The following is a 26,261-nucleotide window of genomic DNA, read 5'->3' as shown; positions in this document are numbered from 1 at the left end:
AACCTCCTCGTGGTCGCAATTAGTGGTTCTCGCTCTCAACATGGCGTGTGGTAAGTTGTGCATGGATCGTGGAGAGTAGCATGAGCCTCCCCACATGCAGAGTCTCCACGGTGTCATGCACAATGAGCCACATGATAAGATGCGCGGATTGGCAGTCTCAGAAGCGGAGGCAACTGAGACTTGTCCTGCGCCACCTTGATTGAGGTGAGTAGCATAGGTGATGTAACATAGGTGATGGCATAGTATGTAACAGTTGAGCAGAAAATCACCACGGTTGTGGTGTTGTGTGGACCAAAAAACATGCTGCAGTTGAGCCACCTGGACAGCACATTTGCGCTGCTTAGGGGATGTATTGAGACAATATCAGGTGCACCACGGTTGCGGTGTCACAAAGCTTAGACACAATGCCCAGTGTGAGGGTATTGCAGTGAAGTGTGCCAGGGAAGGACGCATGTGTTGGAGGAGAAAGAGACTTGTATTTGCAAAGTTGGGGCTCATTATGGCTGAGGTGAAGATAGACAAAGCCTTCGGTGAGCACTGTAAAATACTGCTGCAGCAGTATTAGCTGACAGAGTGATCTTTTATGGCTACTGCAGTAGCAGATTAGGGCGACATTGCGGTGATGCCCGCAGAGGGCAGTCTCACTTGCTGGCCAAAGCTGGACAGAGGAATTCCCCACACCCCACAATGGTGAGCATGAGGCCGGATCAGCATCAAAACTGAGAAGGGCAACATTGTGCAATCTGAGTTATTCTGTCCCACTGGTCTTAGGGGGACAGAATAATCCCCTACACAGCCAAGTGCGAGGCTAGAGCAGCGGGGGTACGGCATCTCTTCGGTGACAGTAGCAGACAGCAGATCCACAAGAGTAATTGATGTGACACTGCAGTTGCAGCATTTGATAAACATGTTTGTCACCTGTGACGAGTAGGAGGGCTGGGCAGGGCCGTGACTATGCATGCCCAGCCTCCAATCGCCCCCAATCGATCACATGTGGTCAGCGCAAAATACAGGTCTAAACAGGGTCTAAAACTTTTTGTGATGGTATCACAAAAACCACATATGTCCGCATCGCATTTGACATGTAAACACTAATCAGTCCTATATGAGTCCTGACGGCAGTGAAGTGCCACCCTTCACCTGTCAATCAACCACTGTGGTAAAACAAGAGTTTAAAGTTTGCCAGTTACGAGCAGCTGTAAAAGGAAATAACCGTCCTATCGGAAAATTAAAAAAAACAGATCCATACACAATCACGAGAGCTTCACGGATCTTCTTTAGTGGGTCAGATATCAACACAGATGGCAAGCACGAACACCTGAAGCTCCTTTAATACAGATAATACACTTAATTAGACGATAATTCTGCTTAACATGTTGCGTTTGTGTTTTGATAAAATTTCAACTGCATCTGATGGAAACTGTATCTTTTCTGACTTTGTTGCACTTTATTATCATCCAGTAACACACTGACACAGTGACTGATGTACGTATGTTGTCATAAAACAGAGACCCTCCCCTCCAAATCCAAACATAACTGGTCACAGGAGATGCATTTAAGTGATCAGGTGTAAACAGCGATATGTCAACAGTTAGATGCATCGTAATACCAGGTGGAAACGGGGTCTAGGAAAGACCTCCTGCAGGCTGGTCCAAAGGCCAAATTCCAAAGACCATCACACAGTGGCATGTGGTGGTGGGGATGGGGAGGGGGGGTACCTAAGTTACAAACTGAGTATGGTATCACTGTGTTAATGGTACCAGGCAGCAGACCCACAAAAATAATTGATTGGTCTCAGCGGGATGTTCTCAGCGGGGCGGAAGAATCTCTCACACCCCACGGCGCCGAGTGCGAGACCGGAGCAGCATAAAAAACGCAAAGACCAGCACACGGCGGCACATGATGGGGAGAACCCCATCACATAACTCAAGTTATGCCGTTGGAAGGCCTTGTCTGAATTTGCAAGGATGATCTCCCAACCCAATTCAGAACACAGAGCTCATGATGTAAATTAAACATGAAAGCTCATAACAGTCAAAATGAGTGAGCTCCCATGAAGATGCACCCCTGACTGAAATATATGAGCTTGGATGTTTATTTGCTGTGACAGGTTTATTCCTATTAAAGATTGGCATGGAAAAGGAGACTGGAGATCTGATAGCCGATGACTTGGCATCCGCTGACTAATATTGTCCACGAGGATGGGTTAAGTGGAGATTTAATTGTTGCTCTTCTATAAACCAAAGAAAGTAAGGGATAAATGTAATTGTGGAAGACTCACCTGTGGCAAGTATGGCTGCCATGGCTCTGTTGTTTTCAGGCTTTCATACAGTAGGGCTTGCGATGCTAGGCAAATGGAAAGCCTAAAACTGTGAACGGAGAGCCCGGGCTGTCTTCAAAAAGGGGAGACCGTGTGAGTTCTATCATGTCCTGCTAGGGTTTATGGGTTCAGATTGAGAGTTTGTTCTGGGCTGCCACTTATAATCCTGCAGGAATGTGATTATGAAATTTAGTTCATTTAGTTAGTTTTATTATCTATAACTTACACTGAACATGGAAAACTAAATTTACAGCCATCACCTCATTCAGGTGAAAGCTACATGTTCACCTTCTTTAGAGATAGGCTTCAGCTCACTCTCTATTGAGCTGAGACACATTTTGCACAGCCTCTTATGTCGTGTATGGAAAATATGTGCCTGTAAAACTGCCTGAAGGTGTAAAAATGCAATCGAATGCAACTATTACTGATACAATTACTGATTAAAACAGGTGTTTTGTACCGTTTCCTGCTTGTTGCAGCAATATGAACTTTGCATAAATGGCAGTGGTGGGTTGGGTTTGGTTGACCCTAGTGCCCCCTCAAAAAAATTAGGTGCACGGTTACCTTTTTTATCATTCGGTTAACCACAAGGTTTCACAAACATTTATTCAGGTTTTCGTCAGGAGTCGGTATGTGGGAATAAAGAATATTCATTGCAATGGAATTTCCTCAAACGCAACTCAGAATATCAGCACAGTAAACTATGAGCCTACATAGCACAATACAGGCCTTAAAATGATAAAAACTCACATTAAAGTCAAACAAAAATTATCCAAAAACTGGCTCACATATCCATGTCATATGCTTGGAGTTACACTGCTGCATTTAAATAGCCTCTTTGGGGTGCCTTGATTTTTAAATATTTTAAAATCAGATGGCATTGAACTTGTCTAATTATTGTATTTAAGTCTGCACACCAGAGCAAAAGGGCGAAAAAAAACTGTCTTACGGTTAAGTTGAAACTTTGCTTTGTTAAAAACAACCTGGAATCATATTTAATGGTGTAACAGTCATGAAACCCAACGCAGGTGTTTCGAGAAGTGTTTATAAAAATTTTAGTTATTTTTTACTTTACTCTGTCATCCCACAATGGCGTTTTATTGCCACGTTAAATAAAATACAAAATTAAGATTTCGAGATTAAAGTCGTAATATTTTGCAAATGAAGTAAAAATTACAAGAGTAAAGTTGTAGCATTATGAGATTAAATTCATATGAGAATAAAGTCAAAATTATTTGAATAAAATCATAGCACTTTGAGATTATAGTCATAATATTTTGAGAATAAAGTAAAAATGACAAGAATAGCATTCATCATCACAATGATATAATGGACGCCAAGCCAGCAGCTTCGTTAATGCAAGAGATGGATGTGGAGGATATAATCATATTTAAAACAGGATTTAGCAATAAAGAAATCGTTGATATTTTGGTGCATCAGCACAGAGTTATTATTAGTTTCTGGACACTGCAGCGTTTTTCAGGAGAACCAGACAGATTCGAGCAGTTGCGCTCGGCGTTGTTGTTGGGTTTTCCTCTCTAAACAATACTGTAACTGAGGGGGTTACCACATACAATATCTTGATATGGACATATAATTCACAGCAGTTCCAATTATTTTTCGCTTCACTTGAGTGTTTGCCTATATCTCGTGCCTCCCTTGACAGGCGCCCACATGTTGAATACTCCCATACTAATGCACACCTCATTCATTAACAGAAAGCTCACAAAATTTCTTACAAATTCAGCTTGGTTGCATAGCCAAACTATCTCCCTGGTTAGTGGTGTTGTATGTAAAGAGCCAGACGCTCCACTTTGCTTTTGTCCACCACATCACTTTGATGTTACTTTCGATATATTCTCAAAATATTACAACTTTAATCTCATAATGCTTCGACTTTATTCTCGTAATTTTTACTTTATTCTCAAAATATTATGATAAATGACAATTACACATTTAAATAGTTAAATGACTGATTTTATTGTTAGCGTTAGTTTCTGCACAATGAACAGTGAGCCGACAATTTCTCGCTTTGATCCGTAATTTAAATTAAAAACGTGTTTGATCCATTTATTGTGCGCCTGACGTTTGCTCATATAAAGTTCTGTCAGTGTTGCGCTTAATGTAATTATTATTTGACAGGTAGGGTGGTCATTTTTTAAGTCATGGAAGGAAGGATTCTTCTTATTTTATGATATAAAAATATTGCCTGTGGACTAAGCTTCGGATGACACAGAAGTCTAGCGCCCCTGCATCAGCAATGACATTGTGGACTCTTTGTGTCTCCCCTATTTTATGGTCCAGGAGCTCCCATAGGATTTTCTTCCCTTCATCTCCCTGTCCTCTTGCTGAAGTTGTTGGCTGTGGTGATTCCAGTTGTGGCAGTGTAGCAGAAGCACAGATCTGTGTGCTGGATTCAGCAATCTCTTTTGTTGTGTTGCATCTTGCAGCAACCATGTCCTTCAGTCCATGCATTGTAGAAAGCACATATGTTGGGTCAGACTTCTTGACAAATGCCCTGAATCCCTCATCCTCCACCACTGAAAATGGCTGTGAATCCTTGATGATCATGTCTACTAAAGCCTCAACAATGTCCTTTTGCCTTTCTGATAAAAATAAATAAAATCATTACTTATAACACTGTATACTTTGTGAAGTTCTTAAATTTGTCTTTATAATGTGCAAAGCTTTAGGCTTTTAGAGGCCCATAAAGTTAGGTGTGAAATATTAAATGTATCTAAATCCTTGTCAATGTACACCAGCCGTTCCAGATTCAGCAGATGTATGCACATCAGATAAAACATTAGGGTCATTGGAGCGAAGGTGTTGTAGCATCAAGGAAGTATTATTGTGATTTGACAGCTGTTGGTCACAAATCATGCACTTTACTAGATTGCTATCAAATGTTGTTTAAAAAATGCCAAATTGCCAAAATTCTCGCCTACCTCATAACCCACAACATCTGGCCATTTTTGTTTCTTTTTATAGATTTTTTTTTTTTTTTGGAGGGTTTTCACATCAGGTGATCAGCATGGCATCTTGAGGCAAGTACTGACCATAGATCAGTAAAACACTATTGAACCATTTCAGTTTAATGACCCACCCATCTAAAACTGACCTGAGTTCGTGGGTTCAGTCAGGTTTCACTATTGGAGATCAACTCCCCCTAGTGGCGAACCACCCAAATTTTGACCAAGGGAGCAAGCCTACTCTCGATGTATGGCTTTTAGGCTACTCTATATCATATAATGCAACTCAATTGTGACATCACAGCACAGATTGCGCCCCCAAACAACTCTAATAAATGATGGATTTGAAGTAATGATGGCTGCGTTTCCTTGGTCATCAGACCAGAGGAAAGATCTTTGTCCCTATATGTACTTGCAAACTGTAGCCTGGCTTTTTTATGGCGGCTTTGGAGCAGTGGCTTCTTCCTTGCTGAACAGCCTTTCAGGTTATGTCAATATAGGACTTGTTTAACTGTGGATACAGATACTTGTCTACCTGTTTCTTCCAGCATCTTCACAAGGTCCTTTGCTGTTGTTCTGGGATTGATTTGCACTTTTCACACCAAACTACATTCATCTCTAGGAGACAGAATACATCTCCTTCCTGAGTGGTATGTTGGCTGCGTGGTCCCATGGTGTGTACTATTGTTTGTACAGATGAACGTGGTATCTTCAGGCATTTGGAAATTGCTCCCAAGGATGGACCAGACTTGTGGGGGTCCACAATTTTATTTCTGAGGTCTTGGTTGATTTCTTTTGATTTTCCCATGATGTCAAGCAAAGAGGCACTGAGTTTGAAGGTAGGCCTTAAAATACATCCACAGGTACACCTCCAGTTGATGCCAATTAGCCTATCAGAAGCTAATTGGCTAATTGCCTAAAGGCTTGACATAATTTTCTGGAATTTTCCAAGCTGCTTAAAGGCATAGTTAACTTAGTGTATGTAAAGTTCTGACCCACTGGAATTGTGATATAGTCAATTAAAAGTGAAACAATCTGTGTGTAAACAGTTGTTGGAAAAATTACTTGTATCATGCACAAAGTAGATGTCCTAAACGACTTGCCAAAACTATAGTTTGCTAATATGAAATGTGGAGTGGTTAAAAAATTAGTTTAAATTACTTCAACCTAAGTGTATGTAAACTTCTGCCTTCAACTGTGTTTATATATATATATATATATATATATATATATAAAATCACCTTTTTTATCATGAAAATGCACCGATTTCACGAAATAACCTGACCATTCCTCTGAGCATTTATTTTTGCATATTTTATTTTTGCATTTTGTATATTATTTTCTCCAAATTAGGCCTACTGTGACATACTTCAATTTTATGTCTGTTTACAACAGAATTTCTTGATATAAGTAACACAATCTAACTATAGACCTTTTTCACACTCCGGGTTTTGGAACGCGGACGTAAACATTTGCAGGGTAAACTTCGACAGCGGTGAATGGGAGTGAATGGGAGATCACAGCAAATATTATTTTCACTTACCCATTTGCTCCAAGAGCAAAACAAAAAATCCACTATTGCATTTGAATGACTTTCCAGAAGAGGAAAAAATAGAGATCGGTGGATTAAGTCAGACGGGAGAAGATGCCAAATTTACTATCACTCCCTCAGCAGCTGTAGTAGAAACCCCCTCGCAGCTGTGCTAATTCGTTTTTTTTTTTTTTAAACGAATTCCAGGGTAATATAATGCAAAGCATAATGTTATACATTTACACTCAATAATTTAAAAATGTATAATATAAAAACATTGCTAGATTTACGCTGATAAATAAGGTGGAAACGCATCATCACAGTCTGTGAAAAATGTTGGGAAGACAAGAGCCGCAACCGGAAGCTTGTAAAATGCTTCTCTCTTCTTTTTTTTTTTAAGAAACACGTGGATTATTAGGAGATAAATACGGCCTCATGCTTCAGCAACATCCTCTTTATTGGAGATGTTCGACGAGGTGTTAGTGTTGTCGAAATGTTTGGCGTATTTCCGTTTTAATTTCATTGTTAGTAGATATTTTAGCACTAATTATTAATCTGCATCATTGTTTGGATATATTGGCATTTAGACGATGAGATGTTTTGTTTACTCCTTGCGCACAGCCACAATTGTGAAAACCCGGTGAGTCAAAAACTCATGTTCCTTAAGTACTTACGCTGTCCTGCTTTAATTTAATGAATTGCATGAACGTCCGTGTTTCTGAAAGCCAGTGATTATCTACATTGTGTTGCTTCTAAATAAACACGTAGTTGAGTAGGTGCTAAAGGGCCTTGTGCTTCAACAACATACTTGTAAGGAAGTTCGTAGACAGAACAGGAGGACATGGGAAACGTGGGGTTGAAACTCAAGGTAAGACTTTAATTTCAATAAATTCAAAATGGCTCTACAGCTTAACACTTAGACACAGCACTTTTCAGCCTGTCAGTCTGGAACTCTCCCTCCTTGGTCTCTGGCATGGTCGCTCTTTATCTCTCTCCCCACTGCTTACTGCAACTAGAAACAGGTGTTAGACATTATCAGACTCAGGTGTGTGCACCCTTACCACTTTCTCTGTCTCCAGACAGATGCTCGACCACGCCCACGCTGCCACATATCCCCACCGCCCGACTCAGGCTGGGGAGACATCCGGCCTGTCTACCACTCCCCCCCATTTCTGGAAAGGAAGTCGGCGACAGCCATCTGTGCTCCCGGTCTGTGGACCACCTTGAACTTAAACAGCTGAAGAGTGAAGGGTGATCCACGCGTTGGTATCTTTCATGCAGTGGAGCCATTGGAGTGGAGCGTGATCTGAGCAGAGATTATGCCCCAACAGGTAGTACCGGAGAGTGAGGAACACCCACTTGATGGTGAGACACTCATTTTCAACGGTGCTGTACTTCATCTCCCTCAGCGAAAGCTTGCGGCTAATGTACAGCACAGGGCGCTCCTCCCCCTCCACCACCTGCGAGAGCACCGCCCCCAGCCCTGTCTGAAGCGTCTGTCTGTAACACAAAAGGGAGAGAGAAATCGGGTGAATGTAAAAGCGGCCCCCCACAAAGTGCGGCTTTATCTCACGTAAACGCCTGTTGACACTGCTCCGTCCACTGGACCAGGTCTGGAGCTCCCTTTTTAGTGAGATCAGTCAGCGGGCTGGTGATGTCCAAATAATTAAGCACAAATCTCCTATAATATCCAGCCAGCCCCAGGAACTGTCTCACCCCCTCTCTTGGGTCTTGGGTCTCGGACAGGTCGCAATCACCACAGTTTTGTCAGTTTGAGGACACACCTGCCCATTGCCCAAGTGGAACCCCAGATACCGTACCTCCACCCGTCCAGTCGTGCACTTCTTGGGGCTTGCTGTGAGTCCCGCCCATCGCAGCGACCTCAGAACTGCCCTCAGATGCTGCATGTTCAGCTTAAGCCAAATGCGGTCTGAGGATTTGGTCCATGAGGTGCTGAAACGTAGCCGGGACCCCAAACAAACCGAACGGAAGCGTCACAAACTGGTGTAATCCAAACGGTGTGGAAAAGGCCGTTTTTTCATGGGATATTGGTGTCAAGGGGATCTGCCAATAACCCTTTGTCAAATCCAGTGTCAAATAAAATCAAGCGCTGCCCAACCGATCGAGCAACTCATCAACACAAGGCATTGGGTAGGTGTCAAATTTAGACACCACGTTGACTTTTCTATAATCCACACAAAACCGTACAGACCCGTCGCTCAGACCAGAACAACCAGGCTGGACCAATCGCTGTGGGATACTTCTATTATCCCCATATCGAGCATTGCATCCAATTCTTACTGAACTATTTTTTTTTGTGTTCAGGCAGTCGGTAGGGACCTCTACGTACCACTACCCCCTGGCTTGGTCTTGATATGGTGCTGGATGAGGTTTGTATGACCCAGCAGAGGGGAAAAGACATCTGCAAATTCCTGTTGCAACTTGGCAACCTCTGTGACTTGATACGGTGAGAGGTGGTCTCCACAAGTGACTGGGGTGATATGATTGGGTTTTGTATTCGCCTCCAGCCTGAGCTCCGCCCTCTCCAGAACTACCGTAGCCAACATCACAGGGACCACCTCCCTCTATAATTTCAGGAGATTGAGGTGGTATATTTGACACGCGCCCCCTCTATCAGCGGAAGGGGGCGAAATGGTGCTCTTGGGGTGGCCGGTGGATTCACCAGCTGACATTCACGGCATGCCGCACACCACCTGTGAACATCCCCGTGACTTCCCAATAAAAGCGGGCCATTAGTCGGTTCAGTGTTTTTCTCTCCCCTAAGTGACCCGCCATCGGATTATAGTGAGCCGCCTGGAATAACATTTCCCAGCGGCTCCGCGGTATTAAAGGCTGGGTTGTATCCTCTTTTGTTTGAGCATCCTGCGTCACTCGATACAACCGCTCTTTGATTATTGCAAAATAGGGGTATGAAAATGTGATGTTTGGTTGGCGTCGTTGACCATCAATAACTTTCACTTGGTCGAGGGCATACCTAAGGCTTTGTCTCTCGACTGCTCTAGAGGGAAATCCCTTTCGGAAAATCCTCCAAGGACGGGAGGGGCCGAAGCCTCCCCCTCCCTCACATGACCCTGATGTGGAGCTGACGAAGATGGCCCCGGCTCCGCCTCCCCTGCCAAAGCATCGCACATTTCACATCTAACAGCCTTCCTGCAGGACCCATCCACACAAATTCCCTTCAACACATTTTTAAAGTCTGGCCAATTAGTTCCCAGAATTAGTGGATGGGTGAGGCGGGAACTAACCGCCACCTCCACTCTATGCTTTTTTCCCCGAAATTTAATAGCGAGTGTCACTACAGGGTAGTCGCGAATATCCCTGTGCACACACTTCACCCTCACCCTTTTGTTTGTGCCCGAAGCCTCGTGTTGAACCAAGCATTGGTGGATAGTGATTTTATTTGCGGTGTACTGAAGTCGCGTTTGTTCCCCCTCTTGTCACCTTGCGCAACCCTTAGTTTCTATTGCCCACATGACTAGCTTTGTTGTGCTAAGTAGCATTAAGGCGTGTCCAGTGCCAGGTAAGATATTTAAACTGCGGGATCCATAGTCATTCCAGGAGAAGCAATCTATCAGTCTGGAACTCTCTCTCCTCGGTCTCTGGCACCCCTGCAGCCACAGTCCTCTTTTGTTGATGTTCAAAGAGGTGCTATTGGAACTTAGTCGTCAAAATGTTTTCTGTATTTCTGTTTTTACTTCCTTGTTCGTAGATATTTTAGCACTTATTAGTCTGTATCATTGTTTAGATTCTAAATGTATGCATGTAAATGAATGAATGTAGGTGATTGGAAGGACTCAAGATGGCACCGAGTATGGCTGCTGTGTTGCGAGCTCCGACACAACATAGTAGTGTTTTATTTGTTTTGTTCACAATTCTTATGTTTTTTGTCTTGGATGTTGTCTGCCTTATTGTCTACGACAGACAAACACTTTTGGACATTGGTTCAGCAATTTCACACCGTAAACCGGACTTCAAATTCCTCAATGCCGACCCGCTGTTTACAAACACGCAAGCGGTGCCCTTTGTCTGGTCTGCCTGGCCGCGGAAACGCAAAAGGAAAAGGAGAAACAGAGCCGCCGTTCTCATCAGAGTAAGACGCTGCGCAAATCGACCCCCGCTACCCACTATTCTACTGGCAAATGTTCAGTCTCTGGATAACAAGCTCTGCGAGCTGAAAGCGCGGATCTATTTCCAATGAGAGACGAGGGACTGCTGCATTATCTGCCTTGCGGAAACTTGGATGTCTGCGGAGATCCCAGACTCAGCCATTGAACCCACGGGGTTCTCCGTGCACCGAGCGGACAGAGGGAAAGACCTCTCAGGTAAAAGCAGAGGTGGTGGTGTATGTTTTATGAACAACAAATCCTGGTGTGATCAGAGGAACGTACATTCTATCAAGTCTTTCTGCTCTCCTGATCTGGAATTTCTCATGCTTCTATGTCAACCATTCTGGCTACCGAGGGAATTCACAGTGGTCATTATCACTGCTGTGTACATCCCGCCACAAGCTGACACAGACCGGGCACTCAAGGAACTGTATGGGATTATAAGTAAGCAGGAAACCGCGCACCCTGAGGCCGCATTCATTGTGACCGGGGACTTTAATAAAACCAGTTTCAAATCAGTCGCACCAAAATACCACCAACACATCAGTTTCAACACACGAGGGGACCAGGTTTTGGACCATTGCTACTCTCCCTTCCGGGATGGCTACAAATCCCTCCCCCACCCACCATTTGGCAAATCGGACCACTCTTCCATTCTGCTTCTGCCCGCTTACAGGCAGAAACTGAAACAGGAAGCACCCACCCTCAGAACGATCCAGTGCTGGTCGGACCAACCAGACTCTACACTACAGGACTGTTTTGATCACACGGACTGGGAGATGTTCTGGTCCGCCTCTGATGACGACATCGAGCTTTACGCTGATAGCGTAATGTGTTTCATCAAAAAATGCGTGGAGGACGTGGTTCTGACCAGAACAACACAGATCTATCCGAACCAGAAACCATGGATAAATAGCGATGTTCGCGCGGCACTTAATGTGCGGACCTCCGCTTTTAATTCCGGGAACGCAGAGGAGCATAAACAAGCCAGTTATGCCCTCCGAAAGAACAGCAAAATGCCAGTACAGGAGCAGGATTGAAGGACAGTTTAACACCACCAACTCTAGAAGCATGTGGCAGGGAATTAACAACATCACGGACTTTAAAGGGAATAAAAACTCCGCCATGAACACCGCTGCCTCTCTCCCGGATGAGCTAAATACTTTTTATGCTCATATTGAGGGAAATAACACCGTCTTCGTGGAGAGAGCTCTCGCGGCCGAAGCTACAGAGGTTAGTTCACTCTCCGTCTCTGTAGCAGATGTAACCCGATCCTTCCGACGGGTGAATATCCGCAAAGCTGTGGGCCCAGATGGCATTCCGGGCTGTGTCATCAGAGCGTGCACGAACCAGCTGGCTGGTGTTTTTACGGACATTTTCAACCTTTCCCTCTCTTTGTCTGTAGTCCCCACATGCTTTAAAACATCCACCATTGTGCCTGTTCCAAAGCAATCAAAAATAACTTGCTTAAATGACTGGCGTCCTGTTGCTCTGACCCCCATAATCAGCAAATGCTTTGAGAGACTAATCAGAGATTACATCTGCTCTGTGCTGCCTCTCTCTCTTGACCCATTGCAGTTTGCTTACCGCAACAACCGCTCCACTGATGATGCCATTGCATCTACAATACACACTGCTCTCTCCCACCTGGAAAAAAAGAACACTTATGTGAGAATGCTGTTTGTAGACTACAGCTCAGCATTCAACACCATAGTGCCCTCCAAGCTAGATGAGAAACTCCGGGCTCTGGGCTTAAACAGCTCGCTGTGCAGCTGGATCCTGGACTTCCTGTCAAGCAGACGCCAGGTGGTTAGAATAGGCAGCAACATCTCCTCATCACTGACCCTCAACATTGGAGCCCCACAGGGCTGTGTTCTCAGCCCATTCTTGTATTCCTTGTACACACATGACTGTGTGGCAACACATAGCTCCAATGCCATCATTAAGTTTGCTGATGACACGACGGTGGTAGGTCTGATCACTGACAATGATGAAACAGCCTACAGAGAGGAGGTGCACACTCTGACATATTGGTGTCAGGAGCACAACCTCTCCCTCAACGTCAGTAAGACAAAGGAGCTTGTGGTGGACTTCAGAAGAAAAGACAGAGAACACAGTCCCATCACTATCAATGGAGCACCAGTGGAGAGAGTCAGCAGCTTCAAGTTCCTGGGTGTCCACATCACTGAGGAACTCACATGGTCCATCCACACTGGAGTCGTTGTGAAGAAGGCTCACCAGCGCCTCTTCTTCCTGAGATGGCTGAGGAAGTTTGGAATGGACCGCCACATCCTCACACGGTTCTACACCTGCACTGTAGAGAGCATCCTGACTGGCTGCATCTCCGCCTGGTACGGCAATATCACCGCCCACAACCGCAAAGCACTGCAAAGGGTGGTGCGAACTGCCAGACACATCATCGGAGGTGAGCTTCCCTCCCTCCAGGAAATATATACCAGGCGGTGTGTGAAAAAAGCTTGGAGGATCATCAGAGACTCCAGCCACCCGAGCCATGGGCTGTTCTCACTGCTACCATCAGGCAGGCGGTATCGCAGCATCAGGACCCGCACCAGCCGACTCCATGACAGCTTCTTCCCCCAAGCAATCAGACTTTTGAACTCTTGATCTCCCACGATCAAAATACATCAGCACTGCACTTTATTAATATTATTATCTCACACCAGACTGTCATAAATTATATTATTATATATTATATTCTCTCTTAACAACTCACTATCAACCGACAGCCTGAATGTCAATACGGTACAATACAACCTACTGTACATTCTATTTATACTACTATAAATACTTTTTTTATATATTTTTTATTTTTATTGAATAATGTGTATCTATATTGTGCGTATTGTATACTGTACAGTGTATGTTATTATTTGTATATTGTTGTGTGTAATTATGTGTATATCAGACGTTTAAATTGTGCTGTGTTAATTTGATGTTATTGTAAATTGGTATATGTCTCATCGCTGTCACGACTGCTATGTTGATCGGAACTGCACTCAAGAATTTCACACACCATTGCACTTGTGTATATGGCTGTGTGACAATAAAGTGATTTGATTTTGATTTGATTTGATTGGGAGCGTGTTCCTCGCATGCTTCAGTTTTCTGCTGCTATCTACATTTTCTGTTAATTTTAGTGAAAATCAATGAAAATGGGTCAAAATGACATGTTTGCATAACCGTTAGAGCTAACGGTGCAAAGGATTGTTTCGTACCCCTTAGGTTAGATCATATTTTTATCCCATAAACATCTTGGTAACGTCTGACTAACATTTGAGCAATCTTTTAAGTCAAACCTTTAAAATTACAACCCGAGGTTGGTTGTTGAGTAGCTGGTGCATCTCTGCTTTACTAACTACAACCAGATGGGTTCTGACTCCCAATGCAACCATGTGGCTGGATGTTTCAGCCCGAGACCGCTGCCATTTCAGCCATTTGTCCTCCTTGGAGTTTAGAGAGTTCGTATGAGCCAGATTTGCCGTCGCTCTTGTAATGAACTTCTCTCTTGCTCTGCCCCCACCCCCCATCCTGTGCACGCACAAGAACCACCCCCTGTTGCTGATTGGCTGGATTAGTGTTGTGTGGATCGGTTTAGAATTACTGAGTGCACCTTTAACCCAGAAGTGATGATTTTGCAGTCTGTGTTTCACCTGCAACTAATGATTACAATCCAACTGCACTGATTGGGTACAGCATCTGAATAAAGCAGTAAAACACGTTTTGGTTTCATCTGAATCTGTTCTAATATGCAATGTTTTGTTTACTCATTGCAGGTAGCCGCAGCTGTGAAAACCTGGTGAGTCCGAATCTCATGTTCCAAATACTTCCACTGTCCTGCTCACTAATTTGATGAATTGCATGCATGTTAGTCTGTGTTTCTGAAAGTCAGTGATGATCTACATGCTCTGAAAACCATACTCGAAGGTGAAAAATACCAATCTTGTTGAACTGTTCTAACGTTGTTACTAATTTCCTGCAGGAGTCCCAACTTTTAATGCATGGTGTTGGAAAAATGTAGGCTATTTGTATTTCAATTTGACATAGTTTCAAACATCATTAAATAGAGTGGAGTCAATGTCCAATACTTTATTCAGTATAACAGTCTACTGTACGTGTATAGTAGTAATTTTCTCTTTTTCTTTTCTTTTTTAAAGGTGTTGACTTCACTGGAACTGGATGTTTACAACAATGTTCTGCGCTTTTTGCTATGTGTTGATTGAGGTCCTCCTACGTTCCTTGTACAAATAAGATTCCTTTTAAAAATGTTATGTCATATTCTAGACAAAAATGTAATTGTATATTGTGGGATAGTTCCAAGACATTTTGGATGTGTATTGGACATTGGCTATTATGTCATGGTAGTTCACATGTAATATTTGATTTTGTTAAATGCTGTTTTGCATATTACCCAGTTTAATTTGATGGTTTTGAACTACTTGAATAAAATGTATTGACTCATATTCAGTTGGCTTGTGTTCTGGTAATGTTTAACCTGCTATGATATTGAAATTAGTTTAAATGAGTTCCATTATTAAATACAATTAGTACCAAACCAATAGAAAGATGATTAAACACAAAGTCCTATTACATCTGACCATAAGCAATTTGGAGTTTTCACAAAATGTGAATGCACAATAGAGTTGTTCAGGTTGTAGTTAAAAAACCTGGAAGAGAATTTGCCATGTGTTCCTTCTGGATTTTCCTATGGGGTTTTTCAGCTGGAGTTAAATAAGGTCTGTGATAATATACATGGACCTAATACATGGACTTTTTGTTCTACAACATAAATTACACACTTTCATTCCTCAAGTAATTTTTGAAGCTGTGCTTTTTTTTTATGCAATTCAGTATGGCTTCAGAATTCACGGTTGAGGTATGAAAGTGTAGTTTATGTCCATGTATCAAGTAATATTTATCACAGACCTTATTTTCCTCAAGTTGAATAACCCCATTATAAAAACCCATAGGAAAATCTTGAGGAAAACCCCCATGGTGAATTAGACTTCTGGGTTTGCCTACAAATTGACGTCATGGCTGAACAGCTCTATAACTGACAATTCAAAGCACATGAAGCCTTCTCAGTAGTGATAAGTACTTGACCATGTTTGTACCATTTTGTTCCATTTGCAAGTGATAATGGGGAGCTATTTATACAGAATGCATTGGAACTTATCCCAAAAGTTAGGCATACAAACATACAAAAGTTCTCCATATTATATAGTTTTAAATAATGTACCGTTCACTGTAAAAAAAAATTTTTTTTAATGTAAACGTGACCTATTCATTCTGACCTCCATGTGAACATGCTGTTTACAATCTTTAAAGCAGGTAAATTTAGAATGAAAACAAACTGCCATATATATATGTACATACAGACCAGTGATAATAGTCTATTAATAACTGTAGGCCTTAGGGCTGCCTACTTTTTAGATGAGTTTATTCAACTGTTGTTTATTCACTACAGTATCAGCCAAAATGCCAACATTTCATGCACTTAAGTAATACAGTTTTAGTATAATTTAATGTAAAAAATAATAATAATAATAAAAAAGAAAAGGAAAAAAAAAAGTACTCTTCAGTGTCTTTGCTCCAGCCATAAAAAAAGATTGTGAAGATTATAGTCTAATGACATCTCTGGTCTGACGGCTTCTCTTGGTGCCATTGTCCAGCACAGTGCTCTCAAAGAGTCTGGCCATGAATGCCAGGCCATCAGCCTTGATGTAGGAGCGCCCAGCAAAGGTATAAAGGACCGGATTTGCACAACTGCTGATAAAAGCCAGAGCGGATGAAACGGCACGACTGGACTGCCAGATATTATCTAGTCTGGGGGTACACAGAAAAGGGGGTTACTGTAGTTCTGTTTACTTTTTCCATGACACACCCTCAGTTTTGGAGCAACTTTCTATGGATAATGCTCTCAAATCGTCTTAACAAGATTTTGTGTGGATCAGCCTCATAGGCTTCTAAAGTCTATGTGTTGAAGCACAGCTGTATTATATTCAGAGTTTACAATGTCACTTACTTCGTTTTGAGTGGTGATCCCTCTGGTGTAAGTGCTGCGACCACCTGACCAGAAGGAAATTATAAATCATTCATATACAGTATTTTGCTTATGATAGAATTCCAAACAATTTTGGAAGATTTAGATAAGGGGAACTTACTTGTACAATATTAATACCATGGTAAGGGAGCCAAAAAATGCAGAACGTTACAATTATGGCTTGAATAAGGTTCTCGCTTCGTATCTTCCTCCTGAACTTGGTCTGTCGGAGGCGTCGAAGGATACACACATAACTGCTGACTATGATCACATATGGTACCAGGAAACCAACAACTGTCTCAAGTGTATACTGGAAAACCACCTGTTCATAAGGGAAACAAAAACACAATAAACCCATATGATGTGAAACATCACCGTAAGTTTATTCTTAAATCAGTAATGTATTTAAAGGTGCTTTAAGTAATTTTTGTTTATGTTTTACTGGCAGCTATGACAGTGGTCTAAGACTTTATACTTACACTTATTCAGTTACCGATGCCATTGTAGAAATATCCTGTTTGCAGGCATATGTGTCACCAATGATTCATATATTCCATTACTGAAGGTGTATAATAATTGCAGCGTTACCAAAATAAAGTGATTAGAATGTGATCTCAACATGGCGGCCACTATGAGGGTGGACCATCTTCATTTTATGTGAGTCTACATAATATCTAATATATTTGTACTAATTTCTTTGAGTAAAAAACTTTTAAGTCGATATATTACTTAATGTACCTTTAAAGCACCTCTATTTATTTTTATGGACAGCAAAGAGGAACTACTCACATGCCATGACTTCTCGTGATTAGTTGCACACACAATGCGGTCCTTCCCATTGTCATTCTTCTCTGTTTTTTCTTCTCTAAATATCAAAGCTGGCAATGCCGAAAGAAAAACAACAATCCAGAGGCCCCCAAGCACAAGTAATACCGTCCTTTTACGAGTACAGGCAATCAAGTATGAGGGCCACACCACTGCCACTAGTCTGTGTAGACTCATCAGCATAATGATCATAATGGAGGCATACATGTTTGTATTACACAAGTAGAATAAAAACTTGCACATGACACCTCCAAACACCCAGTTCTTCTTGGCTAGGTATATTATAAAGAAAATTGTCAGACACATCAGACAACCATCTGCGCACGCCAGGTTGAAGATGAGCATGGTAGTCACGGAGCGCTTTCGGGCACGTGCCAGGATGCTCCAAATAATGAAGAGGTTGCCAGGAACGCCCAGGAGGAAGACAATGCTGAGGATGAGGGCCCCAAAGGTAACAGAGATATCATTACTAACAATACTCTTATTCTTATGATTAATTGTTGTTATGTTGTCCATTAAGGTGCTCCCATTTTCTGATTCCATCAGGAAGGCCTCAGAAGAACTGGTGGAAACAGAGAGTGTTATTTGAAGAAAATGCTTCCAGCTGAGAGGTACGGTAGGTACCTCCCTTCTGTGTAGTTAATTGATATATGATTATTAATAAATTACTTTTTAACATTTAATATAATTTAATAAATTTAATAAATTGTGATTAACATTTTCATGTTCCTTTCATGAGTCCATCACCCCATTGCCCACAATGACGGAGTAACTATTACACTGTAACCCATAAGAAAAATCACAAATGAGATCTCTGTAGAATATCAAAGTTTCTCCTACACATACATGAGATTAAATGGAGAATAAATGCAGACTTTTGCTTCTGCATCTCAGATATTTCTCCTGAGAAAAAAAAAAACAACCCCAGTTATCTCACGTGTCTTCTTTAGAGCTTTAGAATAGATCTCAGCAATGTCACAGACTGTGCTCAAATATGCCAAGATATCAAAGTCTACAATCATAAGTCAGATATTTTGATATAAACTTAAACAGTTCTCATCAAATCAAGAACTATGCTATTCATATTACATGGATAGTTCACCCAAAAATGAAAATTTCTCATCATTTACTCACCCTCATGCCTTCCCAGATGTGTTTGACTTTCTTCTGCTGAACACAAAGCTTTTTAGAAGAATATTTAAGCTTTGTAGTTCCTCACAATGCAAGTGAATGTGTACCAACAATTTGAATCTCCAAAAGTAGTATAAAAGTAATCCGTAAGACTCCAGTGATTAAATTTATGTCTTCAAAAGCAATATAATGGAGAAACAGATCAATATTTATGTCCTTTTTTGCTACAGTTGGTGGCAATATGCATGAAGAATGTGAATCGCCAAAAACACAAGAAGAAGAATGTAAAAGTGAAGCGCAGATTGAAAGTAAAAAAGGACTTAATATTGATATTTTTCTAACTCACGCCTACACCATGCTTCTGAAGACATGGATTTAGCCTCTGGAGTCTTATGGTTACTTTTATGCTGCCTTTATGTGCTTTTGCTGCTTTAAAGTGTTGGTACCCATTCACTTGAATTGTATGGACCAACAGCTGAGAAATTCTTCTAAAAATCTTCATTTGTGTTCAGCAGAAAAAAAGAAACTCATACACATTTTGGATGGCATGAGGGTGAGTAAATGATGAGAGAATTTTTATTTTTGGAAACTAAACTAAATTTATTGCAAGCAACATTTAAATTGCAAATATTATTAGATATATTTTTCCAGGTATTATGGACCTCCTTGGTAGATTCATATGAAAAATTATGATTTTTGATGTTCATTTCACAAAACAGTCATGCTGCAGTTAAAATTAGGCTTGCTTGAGCATTAAGTGTCGTTTCAAATTCTGGCTTTCGTGCGTGGACATGTTTTTAAAATGTCAGTAGGTATTATTAGTTGACTGCCACGTAATGTATGATGCCCAAAGGCATAGCGTCTTATTCGTTGTGAAACTGTGTTTTCTTAATGGCATGAATCGCAAGGCCTAGACTTTAAATGCATGGCCCGTGGCTGCCTTTGAATCATTATTAGAGAGAAAGTTACATGATCACACGATCAACCAAAAAATTATCCAACAATAAAATGTATTATGTTTGACTAAATGTTATCTAATTCAGAATATTATGAATTAATGAGGACTTTTCCTTTTATCATTGTTTCTACAGATGGCAAATAAAGTGAGTGCCAACATCAAGGATGGGCTCTAAGCAACCAAACAAAAACTTCAATTCAGCCAGTAATCTGCCAAAAACAAATGGAAACAGCATGCTAAAACTTGCTGTGTGATCTTTAAGCTCAACTACTAGGAACACAACTCAGATGCTGTAATATCCGCCCATCCTCAGCATGCAATTACACACTCACTGTCTTCCGAAAAGCAACAGTTCTATCTCTAACCTATTTCTTTCCAAGTGATCTACTTACCAGAGCTATAAAAAAATGCCATATGTAAAACAAAGTGACAAGATTATAGGAAAAGCAAGGAAGAGGTAAAATTAACTGTAGTGGAAAAGAGAAGAAATAAAAGAAATCAGAGCAAATCTAGAAAATAGTGAGCCATCAGTATTAATACTGAAAGGGATAGTTCACCCAAAATACAAATTCTGTCATAATGTACTCACCCTCTTGTAGTTCCAAACATGTATGACTTTCTTTCTTCCATAGAACAAAAAGGCAGAATGTTAGGGTGAATGGTGACTGAGGCTAAATTCTGACTTACTTCTCCTAGAGGTTTGGAATAACATGAGAGTAAATGATGACAGAATTTTCATTTGTGTGTGTGAACTATTTCTTTAAGTCCATTTTTGGCAGTGCAACATTGGGATTGTCCAGTTTGCAATGCCCTCATTACAGCTGTCCCTGTTTACGCATATTGCCGACCTCAGAGCAACGGCGATGTGTGAAAATGAGAAACTGGATAGTGTTGCATCAACAGAAAGGGTTTGTTGTAACTCACCAATTAACTTGATTAAAGCAGAATGGCTTCTGAGAAATGTATTCCTCTTGAAGTGACCAGATGTTCCCTGTTAGGTTATGTCGTCTTCTCTCTTTCTTTTTTAGCCCTTCATATACTTTGTAATAAATTTCTTAACTCTTCATTGTTTTTTAGCTATCTTGCTCTATCAAGTTTGATATTTAATTATCAAGAACACCTACTATAGTTGCACTATTTCTTCTTTCTGACACTAATCTGCCTGTTTTCAATGCATATTAGAACCCCACCGGACTCTCCTCCCATTATTTCAACACACCAGTTTTTCAAAGTTTTTTTCTTTTTATGAACAGGAGAGGGCTTTTGTACCTTGCAGGCTTAAACATGCTGGAAGTGTGTGTGAAGGAGTGGGTAAGGTGTGTCATACAATGAAAGTTCTGTAATAATTTACTCACCCTTTTCATTCTTTCGCAAAACACAAAATGAGAAATGTTTAAGAATGTCCTTACCATACTTTTCCAAATAACGAATGTGAATGGTCACGGGTGCTGTTGAGCTCCAAAATGACAAAATAGAAAATAAAAATTATAATGAAAGGGCTTCATACGACTTACGTATGTACTACAAGTCTTCTGAAAAGACTGAAAATCATCATTTATTGAAAACATTATTCACTGAAAATCTTCCTTCCCGCCATAGCTTTATGGGGTCTTCTGGACCTTTTTTGTCATTTTTGAGCTCGACAGCACCTGTCCCCTTTACTTTTAATATATAAAAAAGAATGGCAAATAAAATCTTCTAAATTTCTCCTTTAGTATCACATGAAAGAACAAAAGTACAAGTTTGGAAAGACATGAGGGTGAGTAAATTATGACAGAATGATTTGTGTGTGTGTGTGTGTGTGTGTGTGTGTGTGTGTGTGTGTGTGTGTGTTTATTCCTTTCAAATGTATGAATAACACCAATTTTCTTTTTCTTTTTTTTTTTACTCATCCACAAATTAGTGTTCAAATCACTAATTAGGTATAATTATTCACAAGCCATAACATGTGAAGCCAAATTTTCAACACATAATAAATATAGGGCAGGACTTCATTTAATCCACTGGGAATTGATTGGGTCATAAAAACTGGTTTGTCAACTGGTTTGGGGGGATGGGGTAGGGGTTGTATTGGTATTGGTGGTATTGGTGATGTCGGCCAAACAGGAAAGTTACACTTCCCAAGCAGGAGGATACACTTTGATGAAAGATTACAAAGACATTTTCTTGTGAACAAGAATGTGTATTAAGAAAGTAAATAGAATCTATTTGATTTCATGTTGACTTGTAGTAGTATAGAATTTTACACAACCATAAGGAATGATTTCCTGTTTACCAAAGCAACAATAAAGTGTCCTTAATCTGTGTGTTTGTTTTCATGAGGTTATGTGTGAGAATATTCTATTTACTTATTTGTTCTCACATGCACAAATATACGTGCTTAACACTGGCAGGGAATACTTATTAACATAATATTATTCCCATGTTGCAGAAAAGAGTGACAAGTTCTTGGCACTATCAACACTTTGTAAGCTTTGGCAACACACTAAGACAGTAAAGGATTTCTCTTCACAACATTATACAAACACTGACATTCCTATTTCCATGAGTAGTGCCTGTATGTGGTCATTTCTGACACAAAATGTCACATTCCTAAACCCTGCCCCAAATAGGAAACTACTATGATGTTTGAGAAGTTTCTGAGAAAGTTAGAGAGAGAAAGAAACCAATAGTGAGAAAATCCACTTCCTTATTTCTGACCTCTGGGTCATTTTTCAGTGACCTTTTTCCCAGGAGTAACATAAGCTTCTCAAAACTCTCATGGCCAAGTTCCATGGAGCAGCAAAGTGAGCGACTTAATGATTGTGTTGCATGAAGTTTATAGTAACAGTTCAAATTTGCATATACGTCATGATTACATAATTGGAGGCTGTGTGGGAACTAAACATATCAGCTATCTTTGTTGACCACAGGACGGCAATATTCTCCCAAAAATATGCTTTTGGTCACAGCACATTTTTAGTGTGCATATTTTGACACATAATATGGACTTTTTCACCATTTGTAACCGACTTTTTGCCTTCAGTTCATTTTAAATGTCCTTGCTGTGTGACAAATGAATTTGAAATGAAGTACAAATTTTCCTTGTCTCTCAATTAATGGGTGTTTCTTCAATTTCAGGCACTTTTAGCACTATGGACTTAAGTCTCACAGACAGTCACAAATTTTAAAAATGGGTCTACTAAAAATTTCCAAAAGTGTATGTACATGCACCACAGGAGATTTATGTCATTTTTGTCATTTATCATGAAAATTCCCATCACAGTGCCATTTAAACCACATCTCAAATTCTGTATTGTGTTAAATGGAATTCCTAAGTGGAAATGATGGTGAGGGAAAATACCTTTTTTATGTTTTTGAAATGAAATGTCAGACCCCTTTGGCTTGCTGAGGCAAATTTCATATGTAACATTTTATATTTTCTAAATACACACAATTAAATAATATTTTCACATAAAATGTGAAATGTGTGTGTGAGAAATACATCAATATTTAAGTCCTTTTTTACTATAAATCTCCACTTTCACATTCTGAAAATGAAAGTGGTGATTTCACTTTTACATTTTGTAAAAGTGAAAGTTGAGATTTAAAGTAAAAAGTATTTAAATATTGATCTGTTTCTCACCCACACCTAGTATCGCTTATGAAGATATGGATTTAACCACTTGAGTCGTATAGAATTATGTTTCCTTTATGTCATTTTTGGAGCTTCAAAGTTCTGGCCACCATTCACTTGCATTGTTAGGACCTACCGAGCTGAGATATTCTTCTAATAATCTTTGTGTTCAGCAGAAAAAAGAAATTCATACACATCTGGGATGGAATAAAGGTGAGTAAATGATGAGAGAATTTCCATTTTTGGGTGAACTATCCCTTTAATGCCAACTACCAATATATAACTGAAAACCGCACAGATTACCACTGATGAAGCACATGCTTAACTCTGATAAATATAACTAGACATAGTAGGCCGTTTCACAATCAAGACCCATGCTTAACAACACATGAGATCCTATTTCAAATGGCTCATATTCTTCATATGGCCCATTTTCTTTCAGAATAACAGTTCAAGTACTTTGCTCACATCACTCAGCCAAAGGGAATGCAATTCAAACTCTTAGACACTGAAACCTAATGCAACAGAAACAGTTGCAACTATCATTTTTTTAGGGCAACAGAAGGCACGAAAAGCTCTCTTCTAAGGCGAAAGGTATGAGACAAGTTTGAAAATAAAGGCAAAAGATAATTATTGTGAGAATTGTCAGAGAGGGAGAGATAGCGGGGGAGAGAGAACATGTTTATTTAAGTTTTTCGTCTCCAGTCTCAGACAGAGTGCAGACTACAGAGAATAATGAGAAACAGATCTTAATATAGCTGCAAGCAGCAATGAAGGGCCCAAGCACAACTGGTCCATTTCCACCCTGTGGCTTTTGTAAAACAATTCAAGGTGAGCACATGTATGCATTTGACATTTGACATTATTCTAAACAATTTTGAAGCAATTTGAGTATATATGTCTAATTTCAGTAAAATATTGATACTATTTCACTTTTATGCTATCAAAATCGATTTCTCCCCTATTCTGTGGACTCTTCCGCGTATTTTGAGCACACCCACACCTTGATCTAAGATTCACAGCCAGAGAGTCATTCAACACAGATCAGACACGCTGTGTCGCGTTTCTCGGCCGCATACTTAATAGAGGCTGTCTCGTTTCAGAAAAGCGAGTAGGACAATTGGTATGCAGCCTTCAAATGCGACCTTCTTTCGCGGGAATACGGAGGATGCATGAGGTGTATCCTTCGTGGGAACTTACAACCCACAATTCTTTGCTTCAACGGAAATGTCAAAATAAATAAATAAATAAAATAACGCCAATTTGCCCGTAAATACGATGTTCAAACGCAAGTTATGTTAATTCCCAAGTTGAAGTACCTAAGTAGATGGGTGCAGTGTATATAATATGTATTATTATATTAATATATAATTAAAATAAAGTATTATACTAAAAGTACACCTGTAAATCTATTTTATTTTCTCTTTACATCATTAGAACTCTCCTAAAATTTACCTCATACATTCCCTTCTAAAGGGACTTTGTTACCGTCTCACTCGAAGCGCTCGCGCTTGTTAAAGAGTGGCGTGCTGTCATAGCAACCATGTTACTTTCTGTTTGTCCTACGAAGGCCGTCTCGTTTAAACGAGGACGCTCGGTATACTGCAGCCTTCAAAGGACGCGTCCTACCTAGCGCTCAGCCTTCGAAACGAGACACACTGTGGTATTAACAAATGCGCATTGGCTATTTGCCTGGATCAATCCGGCCAGTAGATCTCTAGTAATGGATTGACTGGCAGGTCATGTAGGCAATAGTGTGAGGTTTCCATGGTTACATGGACTGGCCTTTCTCAATTTAGAAAGCGACGTCAACCACATTATCATCTGAAGCGATCCAGAGGAGGGGCTCTGACATCCAAGCTGCCTGGAGTAGAGATGGGCGATCCCACTTATTTTCTTTTCAATCCGATACCAATAATTTCAAGTCCAATATCGTCGATACCGATAACAATACCGATACTTCTATAAATGTTTTTCTTTTTTTTTTTTTTTTTTTTTTTTTTTTTGCGATTTTTTGGGGATATAATGGATAATTTATAATATTATTTTTAGTCATAATTCAAGTCATTATTATTTATTTTTATTTACATTTGTGAGCGTAAACCACATTTTTTTAAACTTCTGTTTTGTTTACTCTTACAAAAATTAACCATGGTTTCACTACAGTAACTATAGTTTAACCATGGGATTAAGTTAAACCATAGTTTCCATAAAATTAACCATGGTTACTACAATATTCCTGTAGTAAAACCATGATTAGATTTAGTTTGAGAATTGTATTAGATATTAAGCCATAATTAGATATTATGTCGCAATGTGTAATTTTAAGTATTCCAGTCATCTTATATCAGTCTGATGATGTGCTCTAAACTTCTTTTTATTTTTATTATTATACTTATTATTATTATTATTATTATTATTATTATTATTATTATTATCTTTTCTCAAGAATCTTAACATTTCTCAAAGCAATACAACAAAGAAAATAGCATACAAATAATTTTAAAAAAGTATCAATAAATAAACACTTAATTAGGCTCTTAGTGTTTTTAGTAGTCTATATAAAGAAAATATAAAATATCTGAAGGAAAATACAGTATGGATGGTTTGTTTCCTGATATAAAACATAATTCTAACTGAATTTTAGAAAGGGGTTTGATGTGTATTTTAAAAACCTACATGACATTGAGAGAAACCAGAATGAGTAGCGGGTGTGATCTGCA

The 26,261-nt window shown here is 40.1% G+C and overlaps 1 protein-coding gene across 3 annotated transcripts; it reads right to left on the bottom strand.

Moving 5' to 3' along the window:
• Positions 1-14,820: 14,820 nt before the first annotated feature.
• Positions 14,821-21,089, bottom strand: LOC127442825 (leukotriene B4 receptor 1-like). Of its 3 annotated transcripts, none has more exons than XM_051701039.1 (5): positions 20,512-20,837; positions 17,798-18,263; positions 17,130-17,330; positions 16,991-17,034; positions 14,821-16,791 (listed from the first exon to the last, which is right to left on the bottom strand). In XM_051701039.1, the coding sequence occupies exons 1-5, from the start codon at positions 20,550-20,552 to the stop codon at positions 16,584-16,586; spliced, it is 960 nt and encodes a 319-aa protein (XP_051556999.1). In that variant the 5' UTR covers positions 20,553-20,837; the 3' UTR covers positions 14,821-16,583. The 3 variants fall into 3 exon arrangements, with proteins under 3 accessions (XP_051556999.1, XP_051556997.1, XP_051556998.1); XM_051701037.1 differs by having other exon boundaries at positions 14,822-16,791; positions 17,798-18,395; XM_051701038.1 differs by lacking the exon at positions 20,512-20,837 and adding an exon at positions 20,847-21,089 and having other exon boundaries at positions 14,823-16,791; positions 17,798-18,395.
• Between the last annotated feature and the right edge of the window lie 5,172 nt (positions 21,090-26,261).

Source organism: Myxocyprinus asiaticus, chromosome 6 (genome assembly GCF_019703515.2).
Source record: "Myxocyprinus asiaticus isolate MX2 ecotype Aquarium Trade chromosome 6, UBuf_Myxa_2, whole genome shotgun sequence".
Classification (NCBI taxonomy): Eukaryota; Metazoa; Chordata; class Actinopteri; order Cypriniformes; family Catostomidae; genus Myxocyprinus; species Myxocyprinus asiaticus.
The sequence above is the reverse complement of the archived record's forward strand: the minus strand, read 5'-3'. Positions and strand labels throughout refer to the sequence as shown.

Bases quoted from the DNA above. Each gene is read 5' to 3' on its own strand.
- LOC127442825 (XM_051701037.1), bottom strand. From the start codon at position 20,552: ATGGAAGAAAGAAAGTCATACATGTTTGGAACTACAAGAGG. The intron at 17,331-17,797 runs GTGAGTAGTTCC...CCTTATGAACAG, and splicing joins ATCACGAGAAGTCATGGCAT to GTGGTTTTCCAGTATACACT. The intron at 16,792-16,990 runs GTAAGTGACATT...GTGTACCCCCAG, and splicing joins GGATCACCACTCAAAACGAA to ACTAGATAATATCTGGCAGT.